At 54.2% G+C, this 22,840-nt stretch overlaps 2 protein-coding genes across 3 annotated transcripts; both read left to right on the forward strand.

The window, feature by feature from the left end:
• The first annotated feature begins 390 nt into the window (after nucleotides 1-390).
• Nucleotides 391-11,992, forward strand: BAIAP2L2 (BAR/IMD domain containing adaptor protein 2 like 2). 2 transcript variants are annotated; one of them, XM_061363639.1, is made up of 14 exons: nucleotides 391-862; nucleotides 1,774-1,849; nucleotides 2,143-2,229; nucleotides 3,321-3,382; nucleotides 3,977-4,048; nucleotides 4,628-4,744; nucleotides 5,151-5,297; nucleotides 5,688-5,840; nucleotides 6,291-6,429; nucleotides 7,177-7,405; nucleotides 8,252-8,323; nucleotides 8,650-8,812; nucleotides 10,522-10,562; nucleotides 11,363-11,992. In XM_061363639.1, the coding sequence occupies exons 1-14, from the start codon at nucleotides 530-532 to the stop codon at nucleotides 11,436-11,438; spliced, it is 1,767 nt and encodes a 588-aa protein (XP_061219623.1). In that variant the 5' UTR covers nucleotides 391-529; the 3' UTR covers nucleotides 11,439-11,992. The 2 variants fall into 2 exon arrangements, with proteins under 2 accessions (XP_061219623.1, XP_061219615.1); XM_061363631.1 differs by having other exon boundaries at nucleotides 393-862; nucleotides 8,650-8,830.
• Nucleotides 11,993-15,635: 3,643 nt separating this feature from the next.
• On the forward strand, nucleotides 15,636-22,618 carry SLC16A8 (solute carrier family 16 member 8). The gene is made up of 4 exons (XM_061364360.1): nucleotides 15,636-16,904; nucleotides 17,383-17,526; nucleotides 18,041-18,904; nucleotides 20,666-22,618. Exons 1-4 carry the CDS (start codon nucleotides 16,676-16,678, stop codon nucleotides 21,058-21,060), a joined length of 1,632 nt encoding a protein of 543 aa, XP_061220344.1. The 5' UTR covers nucleotides 15,636-16,675; the 3' UTR covers nucleotides 21,061-22,618.
• The last annotated feature ends 222 nt before the right edge of the window (nucleotides 22,619-22,840 follow it).

A 22,840-nucleotide genomic window follows, 5' to 3' on the forward strand; every position in this document is an offset into this window, starting at 1 on the left:
TTTCATTTTCCTACATAAAAAAGGGGCTTCCCATGAAAAACCAAAACTCCACATCTTGAAATGGAGATAATATGAACTCCTTTCTGCTTTTTGCCCCTGGCTAGCACTCCACTCCTCTTTGTAAGCCTGCACTATCTGCAAGGACCTCCCAGAGTGATGCTGCCTTGGAGCTACTTGCCATCAGGGAGTCTCACTGGGTATGGGACAGAGATAAAGAGCCAATGGGCTGATGGCTGGGGTGGGGGAATAGCGGGCAGGGAAGAGGTGGAACCTATTCTGAGCTTTCCTTACCTGTCCCTCTGGCTGCTGCCATTTGTTACCTGTGACTGCAAGCCGACAGGGATCTCCTGACTCATGAGGTGTCCATGTGAGAGACCGAGGATGCTCCTCTAGCACAGCGAGCAGAGCAAAGCCACCTTGAGTGGTGGCAGTGAGGGAGGCAGCGAGCCATAAGGCGGTTTCTCTGGCAGGTGGCTGGCTCCGCAGGTGTCGGGGCAGGCAGAGCTGGGTACCAGCCCGGCCATCAATAATGCAGGGAGGGGCTCACATGCCCTTGCTGGCTGTCGCAGGATTCCTCTCTCCCCAAGAGTCCGGTTACTTCCAGGGATCAAGTTCCAGCCTCTCGGCTGGTGAATTATTAAACTCCAGCGGTGCTGCATTCCCTTTGTACCGCGGCTGTGTCTTCCTGCTCTCCTTCCTTGTCAGCAAAGGCCTCTTGCCATCCAGCCGGCTGTGCGGAAGCAGAGTCCTCCAGACCAGGATAGCACCTTGTGCTGTTCTTTATTCCTTCCTCCTCTCTGGGAGAGAGGAAAAGGCTCCAGAGATGGACCTGTCCTACAGATCCACCATCTCCATCTATAAGGTGAGTGCTGGCACCAAAGACTGCTCCTGTCTGCCTAGGGGAGATGCATGGGTAGGAGGAAAAGAGCTGTTTTCTCCCTTGGGTGGACAGCCAAGGGCTCTGTCCCTTCCCCAGGGAAACAGCAGCTCCTGCGGGCTCTGCGCTGTGCTTGAGAGCAGATGGCTGGCAGAAGGGGAAGGTGGTGTGGGTCTTAAGGCATATCTGGGAAGGAACTGGGCAAGCAGTGTGATTTGGACATGGAACATTCATGGTGTTCTTCAGGATAACACACCTTGGTTGCTGGTAGGAAGGAGGTGTTCAGTCTGCTGTTTTCCTCCTTGCTGGAAAGAGCAGTCTGATCTCACAAGTCCTTCCCTGCTCATCAGTGCTGTTCCAAGGTGGTGAGGACTGGGAGAAAGAAAATAAAGGATCTCTGTTGTAGGCAATAAACACCTTTGATAAATACGGCAGGCAAGAGCAGAGAGGCTGGTCTGATGCAGTCCCTCCTTTCTCTTACTAAGCTGTTGAGACTGGCAGTGCACCACATCCTGGCCAGGAAAAAGTCATGTTCATGCCTGGATAATAAACATTGAGGTGATGGAGTGAGGGGAAAAGGCTGCTCAGATCCCCTTGAATTATACCCCCATCTGCAGTGGCTGTGGGGCCCTGGGAGAAAGACACCGCTTGGCTGTGCAGCAGGCTGCCTTGCCTTCTGATACTGCTTCTCTCCTGGCTGCCTGGAGAGGACTCGAAGGTCCCTCTGGTGCAGGGAGCTGACTTTGTGCAGGGCTGCACATCAGCGCGGCTCTCCAGGTTGTGGCTGTGGGAGCTGCGTCCCTGCTGCATGCAGCCGAGCCACAGCAGGACATTGACCTGCTGAGGTCTTTGAAGCGTGGCTCAGGCTGGTGTTAACGTGCTTCTGCCTGGCACAGAGCATCCTGGAGCAGTTCAACCCTGCGCTGGAGAACCTGGTGTACCTGGGAAACAACTACCTGCGTGCCTTCCATGGTGAGTGGGGTCCCACAGAGCCAGATCAAGCTGCTGTGTCCATCCCGTGTGTCCACTGTGCCATCACCCAGGACAAAGTTGCTGGTTCCCCTACTCTTAGTTGTCCTGTGCTGCACTTAAGTACTCTTCTGCTCCAGGACCCACTGCTATTATTAGGCACAGACTGGGAGAAATGGGATGTCCTTGCCTATAGGTGAGGTACCAGGGGGTGGCTGTCCTGTGCACTGCTTGCTGGGGCTGGTCATGGTGATAAGGCAGGCCAGATCCTTACCGCTCCTCTCCTCTCCTCACAGCATTATCCAAAGCAGCTGAAGTGTATTTTAAGGCAATTGAAAAGATTGGGGAGCAAGCGCTCCAGAGCTCAACCTCACACATGCTGGGTAAGGCTCTCCTGTTTATGATCCTCTGTCCTGTGATGAGCCACAGTTACAAGCTTTTGGCCTTCCCCCTTACCTGTTCCCTTCCTAGGTACTGGGGGAAGGAAGACAGCTCCTCTAAATGGTGTCTCCCAGCACCAGGCCCTGTCTAGCTGGTTAGAGTCACGTTTACTGTATGTCCTTGAACAACCCAAGGCCCTAGCCCTCTCTCCAGTATCCCTCTGAGATCAATGACTGAGCTGCTGGGATGGACCTCCAGCAATGGACCTCTCATGGAAACCAGTCCTTGCTGCCCTAAGAGCTGGGGGAACCAGTTTTCTCCTCCTTGCAGGTGTGAGGGAAAAGCTGGAGAGCGTGGATTGACAATAGCCAGTGGGATGTTGTTCTCCTGAGCCTGCAGCAAGATGAAATGGCAGCTCGGAGCTGAAGGGCAAATAATTCCATAGCCTAATGATGGCTGCTGAAAATATGCTCAGGAAATTGCTCTATTGCTAATCATTTTAATAATAAGCTTCTATAGGGACTCCTATAGTCATCTGCATCATCCAGCTAGTCCCTGTGCTTCCTATCATCCGTCTTTTCCTTTCCCAGTTTCATGATACTAACACCAGTGAATCGGGACCATGCACAGCATCACAGAATCATAGAATAGCTAGGATTGGAGAGCACCTTAAGCTCATCTAGTCCCGACCAGCAGCAAGTGCTGTAGCTGCCTTCCTGTGCAACACCCACAACCATGCACCGCAGCTGGGGTGCCACTGGGGTTAGAAATGGGACCCACAGGGGCTGTGTGACAGAGCAGAAACCCAGCACCCTGCCAGCACATGGAGCTGTAACAGAGCACTGGCCTGCCAGCTTCATGGGCTGGAGCAACCCCGTGCCAATGGTGCCTAGGGAGTGGTGTTGGAGCTGAGCTCTGGGGAGGAAGGCTGCCAGCCTCCTGCAGGGAGCAGGGAGCGGTGCTCTGTGATAGCTGTTGGACTTTCACACCCGTGTATCATCAGCCTGAGCGGCACGCTGCCGGCCTGCCTCCTTGGGCACACAAGGAAATGGCTGCTGGATTTCCCCACCTTCTCCTGGCTCTTTGCCTGCAGGTGAAATTCTGATGCAGATGTCCAACACGCAGAGAGTCCTGAGCTCTGATTTGGAAGTGGTGGTGAGTGGTTTTCCCCGAGGGCCGGTGCAGGTGGGGAATCAAGGGACTTCCTTAACAACAGCGTTGGCCCAGTTCACCCCATCTCCTGCCATCTCACGTGCCTGCTGGCAGGCGCCTGCCCCCCTGCTCTCCCTGCTGCACGTGACGGAGGCGTGTTACAGAGCAGCATGCGCAGAACCCAGCCGGTGTTCAGTGGTTGGTGCTGTTGGTGGACTATCACCGCCGCTCCAGAAGCGTGGTGGTGGATGGGTGGTGGATTGAGCAATGCCTGGCTCTGAAGATGAGGCATTCCCATCCTCGCTTTCCCTGGGTCACAGGGGTGGGAAGGAGTGGACGGGATGCTAGCCCTTCCAGACACTGCTGTCTGTGCCCAGGCCAAAGCCCCAGGGTGACCTATGGTTAGGGGGGTGCTGGGTACTGACCCCAAGACTGCTTCAGAGTAGCCTTGATGTGCCCATTTCTGGCTTCTATATGGGGTCCAGAGGGCAAGAGAGTCATCAGCTCTGCAGGTTTTACGAGCCACCCTTCACCACAGCGCTTGTAACACCCCATATGGTGAAGGGATGAGGTTGATGGCTCCTTCACCTCTTCCAGGCTCAGACCTTTCACGTGGACCTGCTGCAGCACATGGAGAAGAACACCAAAATGGATGTACAGTTCATCAGTGTGAGTGATTACCTCCCTTCTCAATTCTTCTCATTTCCCTCTCCCTTCTCTCCAAGGGCTTTTGCTTTAGTACTTGAGGTGTTTCCTCAAGGAGTTAGGGGGCTCGTCTTCTCCTGTCACGGACCAAACCTCTCCCTAGTTTGGTTGATAATGGCGTGATGCAGGTTCTATGTGTGGTGGGACTTGCCACATGCTTCAACGGGGCTGAGAGACTCAGCATTCCAAAAGCAGAGTTTCCAGCTTCCCCAAACCACAGCCTCTGCGTGGTTGTGAGTCCTGTGCCATTGTGGCCCAGCTGGCCATGCTGGTGAGCCATGTCACAGGGGGAGACAGAGGCTGTGGCATCGCTTCCAGTGCAGGGGGAGCTGGGTGCCAGTTCTTCCTCCTGTGTTCTTGAGGTTCATCAGTATTCTGGGACTGTTCAAAGCAAAGAGAAAGAGAAAGAGCAATGAGAGGTTCAGGAAAAGCCTGATTTCAGAGGGACTCAGGTGTTCAACCGCCCATCAGAGCAGGACCCTTGCTGCATCACAGTGTGCCTGGGTCTCTGTTTTGCCACCCAGCCTGGTTTCTCCCTGACAGGAGAGCCAGAAGCAGTATGAACTGGAGTACCAACGCAGAGCCGCTAACCTGGATAAGTGCATGGCAGAGCTGTGGAGGATGGAGAGAGCCCGTGATAAGAATGTCCGTGAGATGAAGGTGAGCAGTGATTGCAGGGAGGGGAGGGGGAAAAGGAACTGGGTGATTTTTCCAGAGTCAGGGCTGATTTCTCAGCAACTTTGTCCTCCCTTAAAAGCCAAGGGGTTTGCCCCAGCATCCAAAAGGCTTCAGGCTTACCTGGAAGGGAGGAAACTCCTTTTCCACAGGGTGCTGCTGACCTGCGGTGCTCATTCTTGTCAAGCCCTTTCCTCATTTAGCAAGCATTGATGTGGGAGGGCTCTGTCGCTGGCACTCTGCTCTAGCTCCTCTGTGCTGCTCCAGCACTGCGAGCAGACTGGGAAGCTGGTAGACACGATGACCCGTTTCAACCCTTCCCCTGCTGTGTATGATCCCACTCTGCTGGATTTATGCGGATCCCTTCTTCCCCCTTTCCCCTGTGGCCCAGGATAACGTGATGCGGCTGCGCTCGGAGATGCAGGCGTTCGTCTCTGAGAGCCAGAGAGAGGCTGAGCTGGAGGAGAAACGCCGCTACCGCTTCCTGGCTGAGAAGCACCAGATGCTCTACAACACCCTCCTCCAGTTCTATAGCAGGGTACGGCCTGGCAAGCTGGGGAGCAGAGCTGGAGGGAGCCAGTGCTGAGATCCCATGGGGTGAAAGCAATGTCTGTGCATGCACTGGGCAGCAAACCCAATTTCACCTCTTGCTGTGGGGTCCAGGCTGACTGTGCTAGGCTGGGAGAGCATGGCTGGGGCTGAGGATGGTGCTGACACAGGGTCAGCTGGGTGTGTGAGTGATGGGAGAGGGAATGGGGATGTAGGCGTTTATAGCAGGGCCTTTGGGGACCATGGGAGGTGCTCCTGAGGGGCTCCCACAAACCTAACTGTGGGAGGAGTTGGTCTCTAATCTAACGCATGTGGCAGCCTTGGCTCCCTCTGTAGCTCTTCTGCCCTGTCCATCACCTCCTCTTCTCCCCCTCCCCAGGCTCGGGCCATGATCCAGACCAAGGCACCGCAGTGGAAGGAGCAGCTGGAGGCCACTCGCAACCCCTCAAACAGCCACTCGCAGGGCCTTCTCGGAGCCTCTCATGGGCAAGGGTATCCATCGGGCCGGCTCACCCCCACCCACCTGGAGATGGTGAGGAGCCCATGGACAGCCCCCACCTGGTTTGGTGAAAGCCTGGAACAGGTTGCCCGGAGAGGGGAGGGACAGCCCATCCCTGGAATCATTCAGGGCCAGGCTGGACAAGGCTCTGAGCAGCCTGGTCTAGTTGAAGGTGTTCCTGCTCAGTGCAGGGGGTTGGACTGGATGAACTTTGAAGGTCCTTTCCAACCCAGACTATCCTGTGATTCTGTGATTGATTCTGTGGTGGTGAAGCTGTTACTGCCCCTTTCAGATTGTAGGGCAAGGCTAGTCCTTGGCTTGTCCAGCTTCCATGGCCATTCCTGACCAAGGTGAAGGGTAAAGTGTGCATGGGCAGCAATGAGGGAACATGCTGGGTTTGGCTTCCTGAGAGGGACTGTGTGTCTTTCAGAGCATCTCCCACTGAACTGTGGATGTGTATTCAACCTCCTTTCCTTCCAACAGCCCCAGAGACCCCTTGGGGACTTCACTTCCTCCATGACTGGGAGTAGATCCAGCCTCTTCTCTCCGGAGCCTCCAGAAATGAGACTGTCTCCTCAGCCAGAGCCCCCCAGGCAGCCACTGCAGAGGACACCATCAGCCAGTATGACCCCTCTGGGAACAGGGCTGGGGATGGGGAGGGACCACCACTCTATCAGACTAATGGTCTTCAGCCACGTTCCTTGGCATGGTGGGAAGACCGTGCTTGTGGGAGCTCGGGGGGTAAGGCAGAGGGTGAGCTCAACCAGAGGGTGAGCAGGGCCCATTCAGGACGAGGCCAGGACTCCTTGGCTGTGTGAGGTGGGGAACCCACAGATGTGCAATTTCCAGTTTCTCTTGAGCCGTGAGGGCTGGTTCTTACTGGAGTTCCCATTTGAGTAAAGCACCTTCCCTCACGCTGCTACATTAAATATTAGCCTGCCCCACAACCCAGCCACTTACCTCGTGTCTCACCTGCTTATTCTTCCTAAGGAATTCCAGCTTAAAATGTTTAAAGAAACCCCAGAAAAGGACAGTGGGAGAGAAGACTTACCCAAACAGTTGTTCTAGCAGGGTCAGGAAGAGGGCCATCAGACAGAGCATCAGCTGGGGCATGCAGTGTGTGTGTTCTAGACATTTGGCCGAAGGAAACATAGTGCAAAGCTTGATTTTCAGCTTGAGTTGGTTTTCCTCCTGCAAGATGAACGTTTTCCCATGCTTTTCCCATGCTGTGCCTGCTCTCTCCCAGCAGAGAAAGGCCATCTACTCCTCCCCTAGAGTAATCGCTCCACTGGGGAAGCCCTTTGAGGCAGCGTGGGTCCTGCAGGAGGATGCTGGGCTCCAGGCAGACCCCTCTGATGCCTCCCCGCAGGTTTGCTCCCGACCGGCCGCACTTCCCGGTCGGGTTCCTTCGGCGAGGCCAGAAGCAGCGGCAGCGAAGGCAGGAGGACGAGCGGCATGGCGAGAGTGCAGGCTATCGTGCCCCACACGACCGGCGTCAACCGGACCCTGCTACGGTTTGACCCCGGGGATGTCATCACGGTGCTGATGCCCGAGGCACAGAACGGCTGGCTCTATGGCAAGCTGGAGGGCTCGTCCACGTACGTGGCTTTGGTGCTGTAAATGGGGCTGATGCAGGCTTGTTGGGTGTGGAGCTGGGAGGTTTAAAGCCCAAATCATCTCCCCCCTCCCCTCCTGGTGCGGTCTGTGTGGTGCCTCATACGCTGTATGTGTGGGAGTTTACTATGTCCTCAGTCATGGGGACTCCCCAAGCCAAAGAGGTGCAGTGGGACAGGGATGAGCTGCCTGAGGAAGCCCCAGCGGCTTTGGGTGGAAGAGCCAGGGGCACAGTGACCCCCTCCCGGTGTGCAAGGCTGAGTGACTCCTGTCATGGGATCCAGGCCAGGGCTGTGAACTGCTGGAGTTACCTGAGAGGGCTGGCATTTCTCAGCTCACACCGCAACTGCTGCGCAGGCAGGGCATGGAAACTGCTGCACCCTCCGCTTACTGAATTACTCCCTGCGGCGCTGCCCCCGTGCGCAAGCCTGTTCCGCATGGGGTCCCTGTGCCGCGCTCTGCAGGGAGGCTCGCACTCAGATAGGAGATGAACAAGAGCAGTGCCCCTCTTTGAGGGGGTTCTGGTTTGCCCTGAGAAGGGATCTCCACAGCTTCCATGTGCTCTGGCCTTGAGTGCCTCGTGACTGTGCTCAGACAGAGTCTTCCTGCATTGCACCAGCGCTGCTCTCAGGAGCACAGATTGCGCACAAGCCTGGTGATTACTCCACGCCCCATCTAGAGGTGAAGGATGTGCAGAAGCACTGTCACACACAGTAGCAGCGGCACTGGCTTGGGTGATGTGTGTAGATCAGCAGTGCTGGGCAGCTGGGTCTGAAGAACCACAAACCGTGGCTGTCTGGACTTCATTTGTGTCTGTTCCTGTGCCCTAGGTGCGGCTGGTTCCCTGAAGCTTATGTCAAGCCTCTGGAGGATGCGAGAGAGATGGAGGAGCCAGCTACCAGGTAACTGGAGAGCAATTGGCCAGGCAGGAGCTGGAGTGGCTCCTGGTAGGTCACTAACTCTAGTGGGTACCTGTTTTGGATGTGCCTTGTGGAGAGCTGAAGCATCTGCTGAGCACGTCGCTGCCCCCAGAGAGCACACAGGTTAACCCTAGGTGGCTCCTCTAACATGTGCAGTATCTTCTCAAAGGCACTTGTGAATGTGCCAGTCCAAGCCACGTGCATTTTCCCCAGAGGCATCCCACAGATACATGTTGTGGCTAGAAGCCATGCTGCTCCCTATTCCTTGCTCTTCGACTCTCACCCCACTGTCTTCTTCTCTTGCTCAGGTCTTTCCCACTGCGAAGCAGTCACAGTATGGATGATATCCTGGACCGTCCCAGCACTCCTTCCTCTAGCAATTACTGGCCTGCCACTGCCCAGCCCCATTTGCCGAGCCCACCTCCCCTCTCAATGGGTGCCAGCAGTCACCAGAGTGGGGTCGTCACCCCGGTCAGTTCTGGCTCCAAGGTGAGTGCAGGAGGAGTGACTGGTGTGGGGGTGTGTGTATGGAGTGGGCCACGCCTGACTTCCATCCTCCAGCACACAGCTTCTCTGCACTGGCCTGTTGAGAAGGGGAAACACCTTCCTGATGTTGGTGTGTGACCTCCTCCCTTCCTGAGTCAAGGAGTTTTGTTAGCACTGGCCTTTCTCACCCAGTCCGTTCGCATGCCACCATACCCTGGTGACCCCTGCCAGTCAGCCTTGTGTGTGCAGATGCTCAGTACCTCGCTTTGCCCCCACAAGGGACTGCTTTTGTGCCCTTGCCCTTCTCATTTCTCTCTATTTTTGCTCAGCAGGGATCCTGCAGTTCCGCCCTTTTCTCCATGACCCCCCAGCCTGATTTCTGGTGGCTCCAGGGCAGCACCTCTTTCTGCTAATAGTAGGACCATGGAGTGATCAGGCTGGGCTGGGAGTGGGTGACCAGCTAACAGAGATGCCATCCTTCTTCTCCCTTCAGAGAATGGAGAGGAATTTCATATGTCTCTTTGTCTAAATTCAAGCAGGGCCTGGGTTAAAATCACAGCTGGGCTAAGGGAAAAGCTAGGGGCAAAGGCTGAGGGCACACTTATTTTGGAGGGCCTTAGAACAAGTTGTGTCAACCCATGCCTTATGGATGGCATACTGAGGAGGAAACCCTCCACTCATCAGTGCTTCCAGCTGTGGGGAACTGACTGGTGAGGACACAGTTAAAGTTGAGGACAGTTAATGGTGAGGACCTGGGAGAGGAAAGAGCACTGATGCCCATGGTGCATGACTCGCTCAGTCTTATAGAAGGCTGGGAAACCTCATCTCTGGTTGCTGCAAAGGCAAGCAAAGGCATGGCTTCAAGGACTGGAAAACACAACATTTAGTTACTCTTTATTCCCTTAATGTCCTGCTCTGTGGTTTCAGGGAGCCTCACGCAGCAGAGCACAGAGGGGAACAGGATCGGCAGCCTATCACCCCCTGTGGGTCATGGGTTTTCATCCATCCCCAGGGCTAGGGTGTAGGGATAGACCTGGCATTGAGCAATGAAGTGTGTGGAACATTCGGAGCACCATGGCACAGCGACTGAGCCTCATTATGAATTTGGAAAGGCTCAGCCATACTCTAAGCTTATGCCCACAACGTCCTCCAGTTGAGCCAGGAGTAAATGGGTGCGTGTTTGACTTCCCAACTGGAGCACAGACAGCCACATGTGACCTTCTTGTCTGGCATAAGCTGCAGAAGCTGGCATGCTTTAGCGGGTCAGTTGTCACTGATCCTTCACTATCTACTAGCCAAGAGTAAGGGCCACAGGGCCTAGGCCCATCTTTCTCCACCAGGTTGGTCCACATTCAAGCAGTACGTGGTGTAGGGTACGCAGCTACATCTCTCGAGTTCTCTGTGGATGCAGGAAGCATGTGATGAGCCCTTTGCCAGAGTGTGTGAGTAACACAAGGGGGGCATCTCTGGCTGTGCTGGCAGGGTGAAACGTAGCTCAGACTGTCACTGTGTGCTGTGCTTGCCAGACACGACACTTCGGGGATCGGAGGCATCTTTCCCAAGGCAAAGGGAGGTGTCCTAAGGGAACAGTGTTGTGTGAAACCTTCCTCAGTGTGTGCGGTGTCTCCTGCCCCGCTTGTGTCTCTCCATTCCCTACCCCAGATCACTCACTGCTGCCTTTCTCTTCACTGCAGAAATCAGGAATATTTGACCAGCCCCCTGAACTCTTCCCACGGTGAGTGAGGCGTGAAATTCCACTCTGGAATCATCACACAGGGGAGGCTTTATTACAGTTTTATACTAATTTAATCTTTTGGATTATCAAATATGGGAGGAGCAGGGAAGCGTCTGCAGGAAAGCAATGCACAATCCACCTTCTAGGACAGGGGGGAGAGGTGGGACAGTCTGGCCTTTGCTGACTGGGAAAGTTCTCTCCTGTCTTTGGTAATATGAGGTAGGACTTGAGCACCCTGAGCATATGGGTCCTCCATGCTCCTTCCCATCCATTCTGGAAGAGCCACAAGAGCAGCTGAGTGTGGAGCTACATTATTCATGCAGCTCTGCCTGCTTGGAAAAGGCTGAGGCATAAGGGATGTGGCTTTTAACTATGATGACTCAGGTCTGTGGAGATGAGTCTTGCCACAAATCCCTGCTTTCCTTCCCTTTGTGGTTGGGTTGGTGTCTCCCTGTTTCTGGATGGTGCTGTAGCCTCTTTCTGCTCCCTGACCCCTTGCTTGGATGATCAGGGGCCACAAGTGTAGAGTGCTACTGCAAGGGACAGCCTTTGCTAATGTCCCTCCTACATCCCATGGAAGAGGGAGCCCTGAGGCAAGCCCAAGGGGAACCCCATGGAAACCTGCAGCAGAGTGTGTGTTAAGGAGGAAGAAAACATCCTCAGCAGCAAGCTTTACCATGCTCCTCCTCAGCATGGAGGTGGCTCTCCAGCAGGACTAAATACCCTTTGCTTGGTCAGCAGGACCCCTGCATGGTCTTTGCAGGTTTCCTGATGGTTGCCTGCTTTCTTTCCCCTTCCAGAGGTACCAACCCCTTTGCCACAGTGAAGCTGCGTCCCACAGTCACCAACGACCGCTCAGCACCCATCATCCGATGAAGCAGGGCTGCAGATCATGGACAATGTCAGAAGGGAAGGAGGGGGCATAGAAGATATGGGCTGTGCCCCTCCAGCTGGGCAGCAACTTAGTGCTACCACTCATGGAGTAACCTTTCTTTTCCCCTCCCTTACCTCTGGGACATCAAGACTTCACTGGGCTGCCCGGCACACTATAGCCAGCAGCAGATCCCTTCTGTGCCCCCTCCCTGTGTGATGTTACTGTACTTGAATGGGAGAAGTGTGGTGTTACTGGTGCTGGTGCCCTGGGAGAGGGGATGCTGCTGCTCTTCGAGGTGGAGGGATGGGCGGGTAAGGTCATCTGCAGCATGGGGCAGTGCCAGCAGGATGACAAAGGTGAAGCTATATTGGCCCTGCTGTTGGCAGAGAAGGGCTCTCACCAAACAGTCCCTTTGCTACCAGAATGAACCCCAAAGGGAGGAGGCCACAGGAGGTCTCTCAGTGCTGTGGACCAGCTGACAGGGTCTGCACATGTAGTGTAGTGCTCTGCCCTCAGCCCCTTTGTAGCAGCATCTGCCCCTTCCTACCGCCAGCGCAGCCCTGGGCAAGGCAGGGGCAGGGGCAGTGCTGCTGCCCTGCTCCTCTGCCTGTTGTCCTGGGGAAAATATTTGGGGTTTTTAATAAAACAGGGAAAGACGCTTCTGTGGCCATCCCAGGGGTCGGGATCTGTGGGGACCTCACCAGCCCGGAATGCCCTGTATGTGCTGAGGCCTCACGGGAGAGGCGATGTGGGAGAGGGAAGGAGCACAAGCAATGGCCAGGACTTTAGCCGATTAGCCTTATTAATAGACATTAAACCCTGGCTGTGAGCCCTGCAAAGCCCCCACAGCCCCCCCACTGCCAGGAGCCTGAGGGCCTATGGGGGTTTACAGCCTTGGTCTTTGCCTCCCCAAAAACCCACCTGTGGTGAGCTCCAGCCCTCTCCCTGGGAAAAAAGTGGGTTCCCACTTGTGTGGCCAGAGGCTGGTCCCCAGTGCCTGCCTGACCTCCTTATAGGTCGGAGCCACTGAGGGGATTTGGGGTTTTATGAGGATGGATATGTTGGTGGGGTGGATCTGGTGCTTCAAGCCATGGCTGGCAGAGCTTCCTCAGCTGATCCGTCCTTGTCTTCCTTCTCTGCTGGACATGTGCAAAACCACACCAGTGCTTCTCCATCCTTCTGGCTGGCAGCTGAGGAAGAGGTGGAGGGCTTTGAAACAGCCCCTTCACCTATTTTACCCCTTAATGAAGTGTGGGCTACTGCCCCCTCCCTGGCACCCTCTGTCCTGGCTGGGTCCATCATCAGCATTCCCCATCCTCGCTCTGCTTCCCTCTGCCTCAGCCCCTCTGATTCTGCCCCGCCAGCCTGCCCCACTGTGCTGGGAAGGGAAGGGGAGGAGCCCCTGGGCAGCGGGATTACGGGGGGATTCGGGCTGCAGCAGGCAGCCACCTCCTCCCCATTGGCTGGAAAAGCCTCTTAAAAGTGGAGGAGTGCTTTCTGCCCGCTCAGCACCGGCCGCTCTCTGCCGACCTGAAACCATAAGCAGCTGCTGACCCACATCGATGCTGAGAGAGCCGTGAGGCACTACCTGCACACACACAGCAGGCAAGGGGGTCCCACACGCTGGGCATCCCCCTGGATCGGCCACAGGCAGCGTCGGAGCCAGAGGAGAGCAGGCTGAGAGGGGGTTAGCTCTCTAGGGAGGACATAGTTGCCCCAAAAGGAGAGAGGCACAAGAGACCTCTGGATTCCTGCAGGCATCACCCTGTGCCCAGCTGACGGCGTGCCCACCATGGAGCAAAGAGCCAGCAGGGGCATCTAACGGTGTGCCCTAGTCCAGCGCTGGGAAGTGCCAGCCAGAGGGAGAAGGGAAGTGCTGCTGACTGGTCTGCTCAGCCCCTGCTCGGGAGGTTGTCGCTTCATTGCACAGGTCAGTGGTGTGGAGGGATGGATGCTTGAATCCTGGCGCTGGGTGCCAACGGGACAGCTCATTTAATTTAAGCCTGCACTCATTTAATTCTCTAACAAAAGCTTTGTGTTGTCTGTGGGCTGGGGAGGCTGGTGGCATGAATCACTGCCCTTGCATTCAATAAACAGACCCCTCACCCTACCTGCACTGTGGGGAGGCACTAGGAGCCACCCTAGCATTTATGTGGACCCTCATGACTGCTGCTCGCCTGGCACAGTGGGGCTTTGCTGGGCATCATCCAGCACCAGCTACTTCATGTTCGGTGCGTGCCCAGGGACTGGCAGCCGCACCGGAACCTGCTGTGGTCTTTGCCCTCCCACCCTGGGCTTGTGACTTCTGGTGCCAGCACAAGTCTCCTCCTGGCACCCATCCACAGGTAGCTCTGCAGCTCTGGTCCACCTGCCTGCGATGCACGGGGGAGGACAGGTGCCTGTGCTGATGAGCTTTCAGGTGCATGTGAACTTACTCGTGGTATTTTTACCTGTGACTAAAGCTCCTTAACTGAGGAGAAGAGAATAGCAAGCTGTGGAGTGTGCAAAAGCAGGGTAAACAGTGCCAGCAGCGCCGGGGTAATGGTTGGGCTTGATGATCCTAAAGGTCTTTTCCAACCTGGTTCATTGTGTGATTCTATGTGCAGCTGTGAACAGAAGAGCTAACGCATGTTCTGCAGTGTTAGGAACAAAGCAACTCTGAACTGCCATCTCAGAGCTGGGGTAAATGTGTTACAGTATATTGGCCTTGGAGGCATCTCCAGAGGTGATCTCCTCTGGTGAACATCATCTTTTTCAGCCAATATTTATCTGCAGGAAAGTAAAAGCTCTTTCATGCCTTTGATGTACAGTTCTGTAGCACTGAACAAGTGGTTGCTGCAGAGGTGCCCATCCAGCTCCAAACTCTAACAGTACTGAGGGATGTTTGTCTAGTGGGCTCTTCAAAACCAGATGTTGTGGACTTACTGGCAGGTGATGCTGGAGAAATCCCTGAAGAGCATGCCACAGGTGGACAAGTATTGTTTTGCTAGGAAGCTGGGAAAAAAACCTCCTAACCAAAAGTCAGATGAATTGCAACGGTTTGATTCATTTCATTTGTGGTGCAGGACAAGAGCAAGAAGAGTGAGGCTGGGAGAGGGGCTTGGATGAAAAGGCTCAGGGTAGGTTTGGTGGCAGTCACTCCTATTGGAAGTAGCTATGTGCAGGAGACGGTGCAGTGGTGGAGCACAAGCACTGATAGAGAAATCACTGCGCTTTTGCAGCAGATCACCTTTTGTATAGCCATACATGGCTGTGAGTCAGGTGGAGCTAGGAGAGGAGGGTAATGGCAGGAGCTGTGTAAGACAGTTCAGCCATGTGCCAGTGATCCAGACAACACCAGAAAGGATGTGAGGGGGGAGGTATGGGTGTCTGGAGAGTGTGCAATTCATCTTTTTATCCTTGCCATCATTCTTGGCCTTGAAAATGTCTTCATAGCGCCCTGTTCCTGCCCCTGTCCCTTGCCACAGTCCCTGAGAACTGGGACTTGGGGGGAGAGACTGGAGAAGCCTGCACCAGCCCCTGTGGTTCAGCCTGAGAGCTGTTAGGATATGGCTGCCGCAGTCTGTGCTCAGTCAGATCGTGCTCCCTCTTCCTCATTGTCCCAGATTCACGGGTTCACCTAGTTATCTTGCTCCCCTAAACAGCAGCTTCAGACCCTCTCACAGCAGTTCCCAGCCCCATTATCAATTTCACCTCCGCATCCTGAATCTCCTGCAGCCTGAGAAAGCCAGTTGCTCTCCTTTTCTGCGCGACACAGTGGTGTCATGGGGTAGTACCTCCTGTTGCCAAGCAGGGGCCCTTTGCCTGGGCTCTCCTGCAGCTTCTGCCATCCATGAGTTTGCCTAAAGGACTTGCACTTTTCTAACGTGCTGAGCAACAGCAGCTATGGGGATCAGGCCAAGTGGTACCCATTGCTTGGAGAGCACGAAGAAGAAGGAAGTCCTTGAGAAACATACACAAACCCAAAATCTCCAGGTCTAGCCCTGTATGTCCCGTCCATAGGAGTTTCCTTGCTCCCTCAGCAGTCTCAGGATATGACTGCTGGCATTTCCCATGACCGTCAGTGTCAAGGGATATGGACATTGTCATCATCGCACAGTCCTTCAGCTAAGGGATCAGGGGAGGAGACAGAAAACATTTTGGGATTGTACTGCCAGCAGGATGGTAATAGGGCAAACCAGCTGACAGAGCCCAGCTCAACCATGGAGAAAGCCCCTTTGCTTTCTAATGCCTGTCTGATGCTACTTGGGAGCATCTATAATCAAAGTCCAGTGATAGTTTTACGTAGGGGTGTGACAATAAGCCTGGCTGACCAAGAAACTGAGGCCAATGGTGCTGGAAGAGATATGGCAGAGACCTGGTGCCTAGGGGAGAAATGAGAAAAACATACCCATAGCAGCCAACTGAAACAAAATTCCTGGGCAGCTTAAGAGCCCCAAGAGCTACTCACAAGACATCCCCTCTAATTCCCTCCTTCTCCCCCCTTTAGGCTTTGTTCAGGCCCTTATGTGTAGGTACAGAGCCCTAATCTCTCTGGCATGCAAATAACCACCGGTTTGCAGTGCTTTTCCCCTTCACCCATTTCCCAAATCTGGCCCCTCACAGCAGGGAAGGGAGGGCGAGAGAGGGCAGGGCCTCCCAGAGGAAAGCACAAGGGGGCTTAATGGATCTCCTGTGCCTCACTGATGGGGACTTTGGTAGCAGGGAAAGTCCTGGAGGGCTCCCAGGACTGAGATGGGAGAGGCTTGAGGGAAGATCTTGGGAGCCAAAAGGGATCCATGGTGCTGGCTTTCACCGTGCACCAGCCTGCAGGCAAGGCTGGATATGGCGCAAGTGGGGTGCTGCAGGTCCTGGTGCCCCACCACATCAGATGCAGCTCTCCAGTCTCAGCTGGGTGCTGTGACCCTGCTTGGCTGTGTCTGACCAGGAGTTAGTTATGGAGCTGTAGGATGGCCAAGCTCAATGGGGGGGCTTCCCACCTGGGCTCAGTTGTGCCTTGACCTCAGAGCCTGAAGCAATCCTGCCCTGCCTGGCAGGATGAAGGTACAGAGAGATGATGTGCTACCCCAGGGAGGCTCTCGGCGCTTGGGGATGGCCGGCATGGAGAGCAAGCTTGTAGTAGATATTTGCCTGTCCTGCTCTGCTCTTCCTGCAGTGCCTGGAGATTTCCCTCTCTTTTTTCCCCTCCTTCTGTTGCCCTGCTTCCTCCCACCCTGTCTTTCCTCTCCTAGGCTAGACAATGGGGAGACGTGACCCAGAGGAAGGGCATCTCCCAGCTCCTGTGAAGCCCCCAGATGGTGGCTGGGGCTGGATCGTGCTCCTCGGCTGCTTTGTGATCACCGGCTTCTCCTATGCCTTCCCAAAAGCCGTCAGTGTCTACTTCAAGGAGCTCATGAAAGATTTCCATGTGGGATACAGTGACACAGCCTGGATCTCCTCCATCATGCTGGCCATGCTCTATGGGACAGGTGATGCTTGGACACATTCCCTCCTTCCCAGCTTTTGCCTTCCCTTTCCTGCTACAGGCCAAGACCCATGTCCCCATAGGCTTTCCTCATGCTCACTGACCTGATGACATGCAAAATGCAACTGTCCCACCACTTCTCTTCTAGAAGTGTGCTGCATGGCTGTCATGTCCCTTTTTTCCTCTGCTCCAGGAGACCTGAGGTGTGCCCCACCTGTCTCTCACACAGTTAACATGGGGTTTGCTCCCAGTGCTCAAGTGCTGCCCCTATCACATCAAGCCCCTCTTGTTCCCAGGCACTGGGGGGCTGAAGGCAAGGCAAAGCAGTCTCCACATCCCTTGGCTGGGCCCAATGGATGTGTATCTAAGTAGCTAAGCAGTGATCTCTGTCATTAATGTTTCATCTTCCTGAGTGGACTGCCCCTTCCCGTTTGTCCCATCTCCTCCTGGTCTCCTACTCTGTCCCCTCTGCTTCCTCCCAGGACCAGTATGCAGCATCATGGTGAATCAGTTTGGCTGCCGGCCCGTGATGCTCATCGGTGGGCTGCTGGCTTCCTCTGGGATGATCCTGGCATCTTTCACCACCAATATCATTGAGCTTTATCTGACAGCTGGCGTGCTGACAGGTGAGAGCCCCAGGAGTTGGGAAGGGAACACAGACTTACCTGCAGAAGAACCAAGAACACGCTGTATATTCCTTTAGCATTACGTCTAACATTAGGTCTTCTCTAACCTATTTGCATCTGCTCATAGGAGGCATTTAGTCCTGAACATTGCATCTGTGGGAGATGCATCTGCGGGAGATGCATCTGCTGGATCTAAACTGATGCTCAGCGACTATGGCAACTTGGGTGGTACATAGTGGTAAAGGAGAGAGGCGAAGTTCCTGTTTAAGGCACAGGTCCTGTTAAACACGGCCGTGTTTACCTGATTCAGATACATCTCAGGTAGACAGCTTAGCCCATCTTCTCCAGAGGCAGCCCACCCACATGGGAGCAGAAGGAGCAGAGGCTCGTGAGGGACGCATGAATCCCACCATGGGACTCTGGGACTAAGCCTGAAGGGAGTTTTCAGCCTGTTGCAAACCACCTCTCATGTTCTTGCACTTCCTGTTCCCTCCTGGCTCTCACCCTCCTGCAGGTCTGGGTATGGCGCTGAACTTCCAGCCCTCACTGATCATGCTGGGCACATACTTTGACAAGCGTCGGCCTCTTGCCAATGGACTGGCTGCTGCTGGGAGCCCTGTTTTCCTTTCCTCCCTCTCTCCACTGGGGCAAGTGCTGCTGGAGAAGTTTGGCTGGCGAGGAGGGTTCCTTATCATGGGTGGCCTCCTGCTTAACTGCTGCACTTGTGGGGCAGTCATGAGACCCCTGGACACGGGCATGAAGCGGAAGACGGAGAAGACTCGGGACAAATATGAAGCCAAGGAGATGCTGCCCATAGGAGGGAAATCAGAGGAGGGAATCAGCACCACTGACGGAACCATGAAAGCCAAGAAAGCCAAGAAGAAGCCCAGGAAAGGAAAGAAGCTTCTGGATTTTAGTATCTTTTCCAACCGAGGGTTTATCATTTACACTATTTCCAAGTTCATCCTGGTCCTGGGTCTCTTCGTGCCCCCCATCTTGCTGGTCAACTATGCCAAGGACACAGGTGTACCAGACACAGAGGCTGCATTCTTGCTCTCTATCATTGGCTTCATAGACATCTTCGCCCGCCCAGCCTGCGGCATGGTGGCAGGGTTGAAGTGGGTCCGTCCTCACGTGGCATACCTCTTCAGCTTCTCTATGCTCTTCAATGGCTTGACAGACATCTGCAGTGCCAGGGCTAGCAATTACACGGGGCTGGTCATCTTCTGCGTGTTTTTCGGCATCTCCTACGGCATGGTGGGGGCCCTGCAGTTTGAGGTGCTCATGGCCATCGTGGGCTCCCAGAAGTTCTCCAGCGCCATCGGGCTGGTCCTGCTTATTGAGGCGTTTGCTGTGCTCATCGGGCCGCCCTCTGCAGGTAGGTTTCTTGATGCAAAACACAGGTGATTCGTTTGGCTGCCGTTCCATGGTACTGCGGGTATTGGGCATGGTATTGGATAAAAGAGCCTATTCCTCAACTTCGGATTTCCTCTGGAAACTGAGATCTGAAGTAAGAGTTCCCACTCTCACTCCATGCCCACAACTGAACTTAAGCAGGGCACAAGATGGCAAGTAGTATTTCCCTCTCTGCTTTGCTCAGAGACCTGAGTGGTGGCAGGTAGACAGAGATATCCAGAGATATGCATGACTTCCAGTCCTTCAGTCCTGATCAGTGGTACTTCCCTCACTTTCACACCGAGATCCAAGACTCTGCCTTCACTGTGAATGTTGCATAAAATCATGTTACAGGTAGGGTCAGGCACATGCTGCAGGCAAACCCTTGATAGTCTTTGTTAGGACAAGGCAAAGATCTTTCAAGTTCTCCTTGGTGTCCATGGCCTTTTGATTGGTGCTGTGAATAATGATCTCAACTTGTGTTGGCCCCAATCCATTTTTTGGTGTCAATCAAGTCAAAACAGCTCATTGAGCCACCTGAGGCATTTGCTCTTACTTCCTTTTAAGAGGATTAAGGCGCAGTTTCTCAACCAATCTTGTCTAGGCCACAGTAAGGTCCATGCCCCACAGACAGTCCATAAATGAGTTGCTGAATGGGGGGAGACCCTTCACCCAAGAAACCGGTGTAGGTTCCTGTTAAGTGTCACACAAAGTCAGATCATGCCAAAGGCTTATTTACAAATGAAGTGAGTTCTCTGCAGGTGTGATTTGTGAGGAAGGGTCAGGGACAGACCATGGACCACTTTGTTGCTTCCTGCACTCCCTTCCTTCAGCTGCAACACGTGAGCTGAAACCCATCAGTGAAGACCTCTGATGATCTGCTCCTTAGCACATACCACCAGTTATGAACAAAACCCACTCTTAGCAGCTCCACCCAGTCCTCAGGTCAAAACTGGTGTCCAAGAGAAGACCCTCTTTATGATAACAGTAATTCATGTCTTCTCTTAAAAGCTGTGGGGCAGTCAGCAGTCCTAGGCCAGGGAGGGTCAAGGAATATGTGTCGTGAAGGCAGATGCAGATAGATCATGGGGATGAGGGGGATTGAACAGCACCTTGCTCCTTGGAGCAAGGCACACGAGGGGTAGTGATGGGGGACATCCCTCAGCCCTCCTGACTCAGCTCAGCTGTGTCTTGACACTGTGTGCACACACAATGGGATGCAGATAGTGCAAAGCCACTGAAGAGCAGTGCTAGGAGTAGCCAAGTCATGGTGTCCTCCTTCCCCCCTGCAGGACCTGCAGGACCCCCCCGGTCCAGGGAGCCTGGGTGTGCTGGCAAACCCAACAGTTCAGGCCTGGGGAGCAGTCGGCTGGAAGCAGGGGGTTGAACAAAGTAGCTTTGTTTGGTGTAATCCTCCTGAGCTGCTTCCTGCCCCATGGGTGCTGAGGGAGTTTGGCGCAGGATAAGCTGCACACACGCATGCAGGCGTGCACGCAGGCTCCTTGCTCACCATCCAGGTTGGATGGGCAGGGCACATACGTTCACCTGGAGATGAACTCCCCACATTTACTGACAGTGAGTGGAGATACCTTGAGAACCTCTCTTTGGCAGAGGTGTGGGCCAACCAAAGGGACTTCTCTACCAAAAAAGAGAAATGGGTCCTCAGCCAAACGCAGGTGCTGGTCTGTCCATGCAGGAACGTGTAGGCTCAAGCTAACTCTCTCACTTCTTCTCCAACCATCAGGCCGCTTGGTTGATGCTCTCAAGAACTACGAGGTGATCTTCTACCTGGCAGGCTCAGAGGTAGTGCTCTCTGCTCTCTTCCTGGCCATGGCCACCTACTGCTGCCTGAACCGAGGCAAGAAGAAGGAAGGTTCCCCGGAGAAGAACCCTCCTGCAGGTGGTGGGAGCGACACTGAGGAAGCAGAGTCCGATGTGCAGGAGGCTGAGGAGCACAGCAGCGACAACCACCAGCCAGCCCACAGCACCGACACCACCGTGGTGGCAGCCAGCGAGGAGGCCAACCATGTGGCAGAGGAGCAGGGCAGGGAGGGAGGCGGGTGTCCCGCTGGGGACGGGGAGGTGCTGGCACGAGACGGCTGCGATGCTGACCAGACGGTGGAGAGGGACAGCTTTTAGCCAGGGCAGAGGAACAGGGATGTATAAATCTGGCCTTGTTTGCATGCACCTCAGCTTGGGAGGGTAGGTGGGAGATGAGGAGGAGAAAGTGGAGACAAACACAGATGTAAGAGGGAGAGGTATAAGAATAGCTGGTCCTTATGTACGTTATGTCCACATACCTACCAGTGCTATGTCTACTTGCATCCTGCACCCATGCTGGTGCAACTCAGGCTCGGAGCAGCCCAAACACCAAAAAGAAAACAAAAAATCATCTTCTTTCCTCACTTCCAAACCAGCCCCAGAGAAAGTCTGTTGAAGAGGCTGCCAAGGACTCTCCTTCTCCTTCTGCATTGTCATAATACAGAACACAAACAATTAGAGACTCTTTGCAATCAGATCTGGTACGCTTTGGTTTGGTGTCAGTGTTTCCTCCACCTCACTTCCACAGTCGGGATAGCACCAGGCCAGCTGGAACTAGGTTTAGGAGGTGGTGTGATTCATAGCTATCATATGGGCCACCTCCAGCTGCAGGCAGCATGGGTGCAGACACTGCATTCCCTGCAGTGCCTCCCTTGGGCACTGCCAAAGCGGTGGGATACCTCCCTCTGGAGCATCTTTTGTGGGTGGTAAAGTCGAGGCAGTGACACATGATTCTGCTTTTCCAAGTGGGGAAGTGCTGGGTAGAGGCTGCTGCTGCAGTGCAAGAAGAAGACATCTAAAAAGGTTAATGCCATTGGGTGAGCAGCCATGAAACAGAGCCTTGCCGACAGGAAAAGCAGTGAGCTATTAGTATCTAGCCTGAAGTGAGTCCTGTTGATGTGTGAAGGAGTAACTTGGCCTCTACGGGAGGTGGGGGTTTCAGGGCAGGTAAATAACTGTGTCCCAAGCAATTAGCCACTCACCAGGAATGGCACCAGGCCCATGTGTGTTTTCCTTTCAGAGAAAAACCCCTTACGTAAAGGAATCAAAGGTAAGGCAGAAGGACAATCCAGAGCCCTCAGTGCCATTGACGAGGGTGTTGGAGCACGTGGTAAGGCAGGCGTGACTCCCTCACCCCTGCTGCAGCGGTGGATTTCCAGATTGAGAGGACAACCTTCCCTGGCATGCTTAAACCACTCCTAATCTGCTTTAGGACTGGATCTTTTATAAACAACCCTGGCCAAAGCCCTTTCTTCCTGTTTCCTGAACCGTTTCACCTCAGAGGCCCTGGGGGACCCTGTGGCTATAGCAAGGGAGCAAAAACTAAGCAGAGGGATACACGGAAGGCAGCTCATGGGACCATCAAAATAGGTGTTTCATTCCAGACCAGACTGACTACAAGTTAACAGGCAGTGGGTGAAGCCTGCAGCACCCCCAAAGCCATTTAAACAGGGAGGGGAGCAGGGACATGAAGGAAAAGGTTTCATTCTAAACGTTCCTAAGCAAAGAGCAGTAAGTGACAAGCAAAATAAAGCTGCTGAAGAATGTCAGTTTAAAGAGACATAAGAACTGGACATTGGAACTAGATTATCTGTAAGGTCCCTTCCAACCCAAGCCATTCAATGATTCTGTGCAATTGGAAAGGAGAAGGTAAACCCCATGGTTCTGTACCTTGCCCCACCACTATTGTCAGCTCTGACTGTGGGTCAGTTACAGTCGTGACTTTGGGTTTCTTCCTATTCAAACCCACTTAGAAACATCCCAAATCAGACTAAGCCTCATGACAAAGCCCCGCTGCAAAGCTCTGGGAGGAAGAGAAGGAGCACCAAGAGTGATGGAGCACTGCAGGCATTCATCCACTGCTGCACAAGCTTATTCC

Source organism: Neopsephotus bourkii, unplaced genomic scaffold (assembly GCF_033783945.1).
Source record: "Neopsephotus bourkii isolate Nb327-2 ecotype Australia unplaced genomic scaffold, CSIRO-AGI_Nbou_v1 NB_107, whole genome shotgun sequence".
Lineage (NCBI taxonomy): Eukaryota > Metazoa > Chordata > Aves > Psittaciformes > Psittacidae > Neopsephotus > Neopsephotus bourkii.

Coding starts and splice junctions, on each gene's coding strand:
- BAIAP2L2 (XM_061363631.1), top strand. CDS start 530: ATGCAGGGAGGGGCTCACATGCCCTTGCTGGCTGTCGCAGGATTCCTC. Junction 5,298..5,687: donor TCCTCCAGTTCTATAGCAGG/GTACGGCCTGGC, acceptor CCCCCTCCCCAG/GCTCGGGCCATGATCCAGAC. Junction 7,406..8,251: donor AAGCTGGAGGGCTCGTCCAC/GTACGTGGCTTT, acceptor CCTGTGCCCTAG/GTGCGGCTGGTTCCCTGAAG.
- SLC16A8 (XM_061364360.1), top strand. CDS start 16,676: ATGGGGAGACGTGACCCAGAGGAAGGGCATCTCCCAGCTCCTGTGAAG. Junction 16,905..17,382: donor GGCCATGCTCTATGGGACAG/GTGATGCTTGGA, acceptor GCTTCCTCCCAG/GACCAGTATGCAGCATCATG. Junction 18,905..20,665: donor CATCGGGCCGCCCTCTGCAG/GTAGGTTTCTTG, acceptor TCCAACCATCAG/GCCGCTTGGTTGATGCTCTC.